The sequence below is a fragment of the Sinocyclocheilus rhinocerous genome, unplaced genomic scaffold, assembly GCF_001515625.1.
Source record: "Sinocyclocheilus rhinocerous isolate Xijiao unplaced genomic scaffold, SAMN03320098_v1.1 scaffold1364, whole genome shotgun sequence".
Classification (NCBI taxonomy): domain Eukaryota; kingdom Metazoa; phylum Chordata; class Actinopteri; order Cypriniformes; family Cyprinidae; genus Sinocyclocheilus; species Sinocyclocheilus rhinocerous.
Window position 1 is genome coordinate 997,205 of NW_015627534.1, and position 9,735 is coordinate 1,006,939.

The 9,735-nt window shown below is 35.4% G+C and overlaps 2 protein-coding genes across 4 annotated transcripts in view; one reads left to right on the forward strand and one right to left on the reverse strand.

Moving 5' to 3' along the window:
- LOC107728150 (MOB kinase activator 1A-like) overlaps window positions 1-2,066 on the forward strand; it is a 4,724-nt gene extending 2,658 nt beyond the window's left edge. Inside the window, exons 4-6 of the mRNA XM_016538245.1 lie at window positions 432-565; window positions 670-833; window positions 1,058-2,066. Coding sequence (XP_016393731.1) covers window positions 432-565; window positions 670-833; window positions 1,058-1,135 — 376 coding nt within the window. The 3' untranslated portion in view covers window positions 1,136-2,066. The remainder of the gene's footprint in view (window positions 1-431; window positions 566-669; window positions 834-1,057) is intronic.
- A 1,173-nt stretch (window positions 2,067-3,239) lies between these two features.
- Window positions 3,240-8,799, reverse strand: LOC107728160 (general transcription factor IIH subunit 3-like). Of its 3 annotated transcripts, XM_016538264.1 has the most exons (10): window positions 8,665-8,799; window positions 8,423-8,500; window positions 8,221-8,327; window positions 6,878-6,952; window positions 6,742-6,795; window positions 6,192-6,260; window positions 5,944-6,079; window positions 5,255-5,291; window positions 5,067-5,161; window positions 3,240-3,257 (listed from the first exon to the last, which is right to left on the reverse strand). In XM_016538264.1, exons 1-9 carry the CDS (start codon window positions 8,672-8,674, stop codon window positions 5,092-5,094), a joined length of 636 nt encoding a protein of 211 aa, XP_016393750.1. In that variant the 5' UTR covers window positions 8,675-8,799; the 3' UTR covers window positions 3,240-3,257; window positions 5,067-5,091. The 3 variants fall into 3 exon arrangements, with proteins under 3 accessions (XP_016393750.1, XP_016393754.1, XP_016393741.1); XM_016538268.1 differs by lacking the exon at window positions 3,240-3,257 and having other exon boundaries at window positions 5,000-5,161; window positions 8,423-8,467; XM_016538255.1 differs by lacking the exon at window positions 3,240-3,257 and having other exon boundaries at window positions 5,000-5,161.
- Window positions 8,800-9,735: the final 936 nt, after the last annotated feature.

The window sequence follows — 9,735 nt, forward strand, 5'->3', positions numbered from 1 at the left end:
TCGCGCGTCACACAAGAGATGTATAGAAAGCCATGCAAAGTTAAAACAATTTAAACTTAGAAAACACGTCACGAATCTGTGGAGGTTTATTCCTTTTCACTGCGTCTCTTATGTTTTTAAAGGCAATCTGTGCGATCGGTGCTTCAGCTCTTTGTATTAAAGGGGTCATATGATGCTGCTAAAAAGAACATTATTTTGTGTATGTGGTGTAATTTTTATTTAGTTTTTGACTGTTAAAACAAAAATATTTGCTGTTTGTCTCAATAAATTGAGTTAATTTAAAAATACAGTGGTTAAATGTAAAATAAATTGCTCTTTGTTTTAAAAAAGGTTATAAAAATGTCAATAATTATCGATACCGAACGATATGAAACATTATATCGCTGATACATTTTTTAGCTATATCGCCTGCTTTCTCCATGAATGAATAGGTATGAATATCACTGGGCGGATGGCACCAACATCAAAAAACCCATCAAGTGTTCTGCTCCCAAGTACATTGACTACTTGATGACCTGGGTTCAGGATCAGCTGGACGATGAAACTCTCTTCCCGTCTAAGATCGGTTTGTTTGATTCCGTTTGTTATGAGTTGTTATGCAGTGTAACCTTCTCACACAGGCTCTGTCATAGAAAGAACCTTTTCCTATCAACTTGTTACTCCTTCCAGGCGTTCCTTTCCCAAAGAACTTCACGTCAGTGGCGAAGACTATCCTGAAGCGTCTCTTCAGGGTTTATGCTCATATTTACCACCAACATTTTGACTCGGTCATGCAGCTTCAGGAGGAGGCTCATCTGAACACCTCCTTCAAGCATTTTATCTTCTTTGTACAGGTCAGTGCATTAATAACACGTAAAACATTACAAATTGTGTGATTCTTTTATATAGCATTTTTCTTTATTCAGAAGACAACAGCGAAGGTTATTCGAATCCCGGAGAATGCATGAACTGATAAAATGCATGCAATCTATGTCGATTTTTCTTAATAACTATTGCTAAATAGTTTGGACAGTACTCTTCTTGAACTGATTGCAATTTTTATTTTTATTTTTTTAAGGAGTTCAATCTCATCGATCGCAGAGAGCTGGCGCCCCTGCAGGACCTTATCGAGAAACTAGGCAGCAAGGATAGATAGACACTGATATGAATACCATATCGGTCCGCCTTAATGCATTTTATAGAAAGCCTTGATTTCTTCCTGTCCACTTTTTGGAGTCTGAATTGCTGATTGTCTTTGCAACGTCTCCGCTGTGCTTCCTGAAGCTCGTAGGAGTCGTCACCCTGAAAACTCTTGATCTTCTCTTCGTGTTTGTTCTGTTGTCAGTATTACACTGTAGCCTTTATAAGCATGTCTTTGTGACGGATTGGGATATAAAACAAACATCAGAGTTGAGTTTTTATGGAAGTTAAAGTAAAACCAGCGTTTTTAGTCAGTGCTTTTAAAATGTTTGAGTAAGATGTGTTTGGGGGAAGGGATCGAGATTACTTTTTTATTTTTATTATTATTGTTTTGTACAAGTTTGAAGGCAAATGTTATTTTTGATTTTTTTTTCCATTTCTATGTGAATGCATATTCAACCGTGAAGATTGTTACAAGACGTTTTTCAGTTGTAGGTCAATCCCAAGAGATTTATATTCCGACTTTTAAGCAGTATTTCACGATTAATAATCGAAGCATCTGGTTCATCTTATTTTTTCCTTTTTTTATTTCTAGTCACAATAATGACTTTCTACCATGTACACAATCATTTTCGTAAGCATTTCGTCTTGTTAATATTTAGGTTATAGCCAATGAATGTTAGTAAAAATTCCCAAATGTCATTTTAAATTACACAAATGGTTATTCGTTAATACTTTCTCAACGTTTTACTTTTTGTTTTTACGAACTGAACTGTGTTTTGCATTATTTGTATTTTTAGACTTTTTACAAAAGGTGCACTTTTTCTTTTTTACATCTATGTTTTTAAGTTGGTAATTTTCAAAGGGAAAAGGTGAAACTTTTATTTTGAAACTAAAACATTCCTCACCCTGAAGCACGTTTTTTGCTGAGATGCTTGGTGAAAAAACAACAACAACAACGGTCCTATAGATACATGATGTAAATATTATTTTATAGGATACATAGGGATGAGTATGAGAGCGATACAACGCCTTTCTCGAGCTCTGTTCTTCACCGCGCGAGCAGCCACATGAGTAAAAGCAATGCAATAAAGATCGTCTCGATCGAAGGTACATTGGTATGTTTTGATTAATATAGTTTTTTTTCTCTCTTTTACACATTGTTCATGTTTATACTGGTTATATGAGACACGTAATGTAGTTAAATAAGTCATGTTCATCTAATTTGGCACATACCCATTAACAGCCTGGCTGTCGGTGTTAGTTTAGTGTTAAAGTTGATAAGGGTGTGTTTTGTGAACATCCGATTCATCCGACATCCAAAATCAAGATTACTCTGGCTATGTCAAGCTCCAAGAAAGTACGTTAAATAAGTTCACTAAAGTCTATATGATATTTACATTTAGACATTTACCGTGTTGGGGAAAGTTACTTTTAAAAGTAATGCGTTACATTATCGCGTTACTTCCTAAAAAGTAACTAATTGCGGTCTCGTTACTTTTTATGGAAAGGAATGCGTTACGTTACTTTTTCTCATCTGCCTTGGCCTCATTTTTCTCTTTTCAGAAAAGAAACACAAATGTTATGTTTATCTAAAGTCATTTTTATAGTATGGTTGATCAGCGAAGGTCAGCAGCAAAGATACTGGTTAATAAAATAGAATTAAATACATAATGGATATTTGTGTTATTTAACATGTTAGCGTCGTGTCAGTTTGCATTTGACTTTTTATTCATTTTGAGGGATACTGAATCTGTTTTGGTGCGAGGTGAGTAAATGCATGTTGACATTTAGTCTAGAACTACAGTAGCATCATGTTCACACAGCGCCTCTGCACCTCTGATTTCTCTCAACATGAGGACACGAAAGCTGTCAGTCAATACATGGGAAACAAAGTACACTTGAAAAAGTAACTCAGATATTTTGTAGTAAATAAGATGTAAGATACTTGACTACCTCGAGAAACTCCACACAAAACATGAAGACTGGCTCATCAACAAGAGTACAAAGTGAGTCCTCTCACTTGTTAGTTATATTAGCATGTGCTTGCTCACCAATGGATCCTCTGCAGTGAATGGGTGCCGTCAGCTGATAAAACATCAAAACAATCCACACCACTCCAGTCCATCAGTTAACATCTGGAGAAGACAAAAGCTGCATGTTTGTAAGAAACGAATCCATCAAGATGTCTTTAAAAACGTTGCTTCTGGCCAAAACAGGAGTAAATAATCCATAATAACGCTTCCTCCAGTGAAAAAGTCCATCTCCTGTTGTCTCTCACATCAAAATCCACACACATATTTGTTTAGAGCTGTTTTGAACTGTAAACGAAATATTATTTCCCTATGTGTATTCAATCAATACCATTCATGATTAATTTTGTTCATTTTGCATGAATCATGAACCATTTTATGGGTATTTTTTTTTATGTATACATGTGTGTTTAAATCAATATTTTAATAAACCACAACAGTATTCAGCATTTATGTGTATCCTACAATAAATCACAACTGGATGAATAATACAAAGTACGTTGCATATTACTTATGCTGATGATTCTAGATATTTAGTGTATAAATCAGTGCGGATGAGAGCAGTGTGTTTCTCTACACGGGGTTCATTTCGAGCACCTGGCGAAGCTGCCGGTGTTGGTTCTGGATGCTGAAGAGGAGTTTGAGAAGGACACTAAGATTCAGGCCAGTCTCTTAACAAAGGTATGCCTTCTTCAGAACATCTCTGACAGATCTGAACAGATTTTCTTGTGCATGTTTGTATTCCTGATTTATATGTCGCGTTGCATGAAAGCGTCTGCTAAATGAATACATATACAAGCATTCTTTCTATTGCTATATACCGGTATGACCCACATCACATAAGCAACATATTGAGTATATGTTTATTTTCCCCCCTGATGTAGTTTAGAAATTTTTTCAGTGCATTATAATGGCATCACGGGACCGAAGCACAAGGATTATTTTGTTTGGACCATTTCTTGACGGAGTGTTGAACCAAAGCGCAGATCTAAATGTTCTTTGCTGCAGAAGACCGTCATCTCTAATGCAGTTTTCTTTATGTTCTCAGTGGAGATGAAGTTGGTCTGTGGTTAGTAATAGGGCACAGAAATACCACCAATAACTGGTTACTTTAACAGGAAAGGAAGGCATTTTGTTAGTCACTGCTGTGAAGATTTTCTGCACTGTTGGGTAATGAAAACTGTACTGTGATGTGTATATATACTATACATGTTGTGTTACAATATATGTGACCCTGGAGCACAAAAGCAGTCTTAAGTCGCTTATACAGTACCTAAACCCATTTTTTGCAATCATCACTCAAATGTGGTGATCAAACACTTATAATGACGTGACAGAGATATGTAATGGAGGCAGGGTATATTTAACAATAAACTTTATTATCCAAAATGAGTCTGACATCAGTGCACTGAACAGTAAGCTCCCTCAGATTCCAGATTTTCAAATAGTTGTATCTCGACCAAATATTGTGCGATCCTAACAAACCATACATCAATGGAAAGCTTATTTATTCAGATGATGTATAAATCTCAATTTCGAAAAATTGACCCTTATGACTGCTTTTGTGCTCCAGGGTCACATTTAGTTTGAGACCTAACTGATTAACTGTTACTGTTTTGAATAATTTTTCAATAAATCTACATAACCTCATATTTGTAGTGAAATCCACTTGATTGAAACACAAAATTAAACACCGTAGTTCACTGGCTTTGTTTTTTTTTTTACTCTTATTTAAAGTGTTGGCTACAATACCAAAACATGTTGTTTGAATAAACATAACAAATTATATATAAATATATATATAAACAATTTCCCACCCAAAGCTCAAATGACACTGTAAAAAAGTATGCTATTCAACAAAATACTATCTGGGGATTTTGCATGTGCAGCACACACATTTAATAATGAGGTAACCTGGATCTGACGGGGTTCGACTGGATCAGTTTGCACTTTTAACTTTTTTCTTCTTTGTTTTAGCCATCTGAGGCAGTGGCATTTTAAAGGCAGTCCTGTAAATATAAGAACATAAGGGCAACTTGTTAAAGCTTGACTGAAAAATTATCTATCGGACACATTTCAGAACAAATATTAACGAGACTCACTCGCATGTTGTGCAGATTGGACTGAAGTTACAGAATACTGGCAAATGAAAGGGAGGAAAGTGTTATATAACATAATCCCTCTGCAATATAGGATCGTTTGATATATTACAAGGTCAATAAAGACGGTAAAGGGGAAGAGTTAAATCAAATGAAATTTAGATTTCAAGCAAGTTCAAGGTCCTTCGAGGCCTGTTTCTTGTGTCTGCAGCATGTAAGTGACACGTTTAACGGTTTACAGTATTCAGACTGTATTCAGTCAATGTTAATGTGATCGCCCTCATTTAAAGATTTCTATTTGTAATAAATGCTGTCGTTTTGATTTTCTATTCTTCAAATAAACCTGAAAAAAGATCAGTTTCCACAGAAATATGAAGCAGCCCAATTGTTTTCAACATTGATAATAATCAGAAATGTTTCTTGAGCAGCAAATCAGCATATTAGAATGATTTCTGAAGATCATGTGACACTGAAGACTGGAGGAATGATGCTGAAAATACAGCTTTGGTCACGGAAATAAATTACATTTTACTATACAGTATATTCACATAGAAAACAGCTATTTTAAATTGTAATAATATTGCACAATATTATGGTTTTCACAAATTCGACACGTGTCTGTGGTGACGCTCACACAAAATGTAAACATTTCTCCAAATTTGACAAGCAAAAAAGGTTAGATGGAAACATACTTGACAAGCACACTGAACAGACGTAGCCAATTTCAATCAGGTTCCGGTGGCAGAAACAAGCAGCCCTGTAGTCTACATGCACCGGAGGAGGCAATAACAGCTGGGATCGCTCGTCTGCATTTGCTAAAAACACCCACTGACACACAACCAGCAGTTACACTCTCAGCAAGAGGACTTTTGAAATATTAAACAATATAGTCAGCATACAATAAACGTGGAAACTAGTTGGAAACTCCACAAATGCCTACCAACAAATACTGTGTGAGAGCGATCTTCTGGGGAATTCTGAGATACAAGCCTCCAGTTATGTCACAAGCCTGCTGAGAGACAAACACAGGCGTGAACGGTTTCACACTCAAAACAAATCAAATAATTACATAAGGAAAATTCAAACGTGCATCATGCATACTGCAAATAAAAACAGCCATATTTATATGCAGTGTCTTTAACTCTAGTACCTTGCTTTAATATGCAGTGTTCTGGAAATGTATGCAAAATTTTATTAAATATTGCCTAATGTGCATTTCAGAAAACTATGAAAAGTTTTAATCAACTGGTGAAAGTATGGTGATATTTCATGTCCTTGAAATTGTCAGTGCGTATTACTTGCAGATTCATAATTTCTGCATTCTGTCCTGTTGCCTGAACAGTCATGTGCACCATGATTTGAATTAGTTATCACTTTGCTACACATTGATGTATAATTTGTGGAATCATCACCTGTAGCTCTTCCAACTGGACATTGTCCAGCAAAATACAATCAGTAAAACAAATAAGCAGTGATCACACACAATATACCTGCTGCAGCAGTCCTGAGTCAGTGTCCAACACACACGCATCAATCAGGATATTCTTTGAGAACAAGGAGAATGGAAGCGTTATCAAACATCAAAGAAGTCATAATCTAATATGCTAGTTCAGCGGTTATTCCCACCTTCTTCTGTGCTGCAAAGATCACATTCACGAAGTTCATGTACTGTAATGTCGAATCCTCAGCAGCTTTTATCACCTGAAAAACAGTACAGCAGCTACACATCTATACACATCTGGATTTCACTTCATGTTCGGCTGTAAGCAAAAGCATAAGAGTTCAGTCTAAATCTGAAAAATACTGAGATCTATTTAAAACGAGATCGCTAAAACAGCTAGGAAATCACAGAAGTATCGCTCTATGAACCTCGTGCAATGCACAAGAATGTGAGGCAAATGTCTTTACCTTGCACATCCTTTGAGATTCAATGAATGTCTGAGAGTCAAATATTAATGAAAATTGTGGTTTGAACATCATATCTTATCCACGAAAATCTGATCTGCATATAAAGAATTTCTAGATTGAACATGTTGTTAGCATGTTTCTAACATTAGCTAATTGCTAACACGTTTATAGCATGATTTAACACGTTAACATATTTTAACATGTTGCTGTTGACTGTCTGTCTGACTGCCACTGACCTCGGCTGTTAATAAAGAACATAAAAACATAATTATCCTCTTGTAATTTCATTCATGAAAACACTGCAAAAAGTCAAGAATGGCATTAGATTTTAGGTTAAATGCATCAAAATAGCCAGCACAAGTAAACATGTATGAAACCAAAACATTTAGTTTTGTTAAAGAAACTGTTCACCCAAAAATTAAAATCTAGAGACTATAACTGGAGGAAGTGTTATTACTGATTACGGACTCGTATTTTAGCCAGAAGCAACAACTTGAAGTTAAGAGCGTCTTAATGATGGATTTGTTTCTTACAAACACGCAGCTTTTGTCTTCTTGAGACATTAACTGATGGACTGGAGTGGTGTGGATTACTTGTGGATTACTGTGATGTTTTTATCAGCTGTTTGGACTCTCATTCTGACGGCACCCATTCACTGCAGAGCATCCATTGCTGAGACACTGATGCAGTGCTACATTTCTACAAACCTGATGAAGAAACAAACTCATCTACATCTCGGATGGCCTGAGGGTGAGCACATTTTCAGCAAATTTTCCTTTTTAGCTGAACTACTCCTTTAACCTGCATAATAAACATCAAATCTTTAAATCAGTTACTTCTGTCCATGAGATTCCTGATCTCTTCTGCAAAGAAATCATTGGTAACTGAGAGAAGTTCATATTTGCCATCGCTATCTGCAGATATTTCATCCCCTGATCTCCACTGCTTACTCTGATATAGAAAGTGGCTTGAAAAGAGACATTGCGGTATAGTTTTAGTGTGTGTTTGTTATAGACACATTATATTAATATGAGAATATATATTAACAGTTAAACGTTTACCTGTTTTGATAGAGATTTGCAATGAGGGCTAGTTTGTTGGTTCTTGACATCACTAAATGGGCATTTGCCAGGACCATCAAAGAGTCCAGGCATGTTGAAAGAGTGAACTGAAAGAATAGAAAAGAAAAAAAACATTTTAATGGGCAATGAAGATAATCTTATGGATTAGCGTCAAAATTACATTACATAAAAATGAAGGTACCCGAGGTTCCCGTTGAGCTTGCTGGCCCCACAATAGGGCTGACATCTGCCACAATGACCAGAATATTAATCTCGTCGTCTGCAAACATTAGTGATTTTCACAGATATCACATGTCTACTTTCAGAGCATCACAACTCTCCATTCAAACACTCTTCCACATATAAGAAACAAATAACAAGTCGATGCACAATTCTTTACTTTTTCAATATATTTTAAAAACATGGTCAACATGATTTACAAACCAGAGGCCATTGTTGCGATTCCTTTATCTCTAAATCGCTATGTATGGTATGTTTTTTTTCTCCAATATGTTATTACGAGTTGTGCCGAGCTCTTCTTCTGCGGTTTCACTGAAGGGTTTGCGAACCAACTAAACAAGTGCAACACCGCCACCTACTGTGCTGGAGCGGGTTATTATTATTTTTCATATTTTCATGTTTTATTTCATATAACACTAAATATATGTATCTATTGTCTATTTATTTATTTTGAGATTACATCTTCACATTAGTAGCTTCAGTGTTGGGGGTAACGCATTACAAGTAACGCGAGTTACGTAATCAGATTACTTTTTTTTCAAGTAACTAGTAAAGTAACACATTACTTTTTAATTTACAAGAGAATATCTGAGTTACTTTTTCAAATAAGTAACGCAAGTTACTTTTTTTTTCCAATTTATTGATTGACAGCTCTGCTGTCCCCATGTTGAGAGAAATCAGAAGATGTTACTGTAGTTCTAAAATAAATATGAATATGCATTAATTCATCTCACTCACAAAAAAAACAACAATACAGATTCAGTATTCCTCAAAATGAATAAAAATAATGCAACTCAGAATATGACGCAAACCTGCAATAATGAAATGTTAAACAACACAAATATCCTTTATGTATTTAATCCCATTCTATTAACCAATGTCTTTGCTTCTGACCTTCGATGATCCAGTTCAACCGTACTAATAAGCACAAATTACTCTAGACAAACATTTGCGCATCTTTTGTTATTGCTGAAGTGTGTTGAAATTTCTTCTTCTGCATTCTACTGTACGGACGTAAATTTACTTTCCCTTCAGCCTGAGGCTTATTCATTTCACTTTTGGTGTGAAAAGGCTTTTATATTTGCCAAAAATAGAACTTTTGTATTTTAAAAACAAACAAGCAAGCTCTGTCCAGATTTAAAAAGTAACGCAAAAGTAACGTAACGCATTACTTTCCATAAAAAGTAACTAAGTAACGTAATTAGTTACTTTTTTATGGAGTAACGCAATATTGTAATGCATTACTTATAAAAGTAACTTTCCCCAACACTGTGT

Bases quoted from the DNA above. Each gene is read 5' to 3' on its own strand.
- LOC107728160 (XM_016538264.1), bottom strand. The intron at 6,796-6,877 runs GTGGGAATAACC...TTGTTCTCAAAG, and splicing joins TCTTTGCAGCACAGAAGAAG to AATATCCTGATTGATGCGTG. The intron at 5,162-5,254 runs GTGAGTCTCGTT...TTATATTTACAG, and splicing joins CCAATCTGCACAACATGCGA to GACTGCCTTTAAAATGCCAC.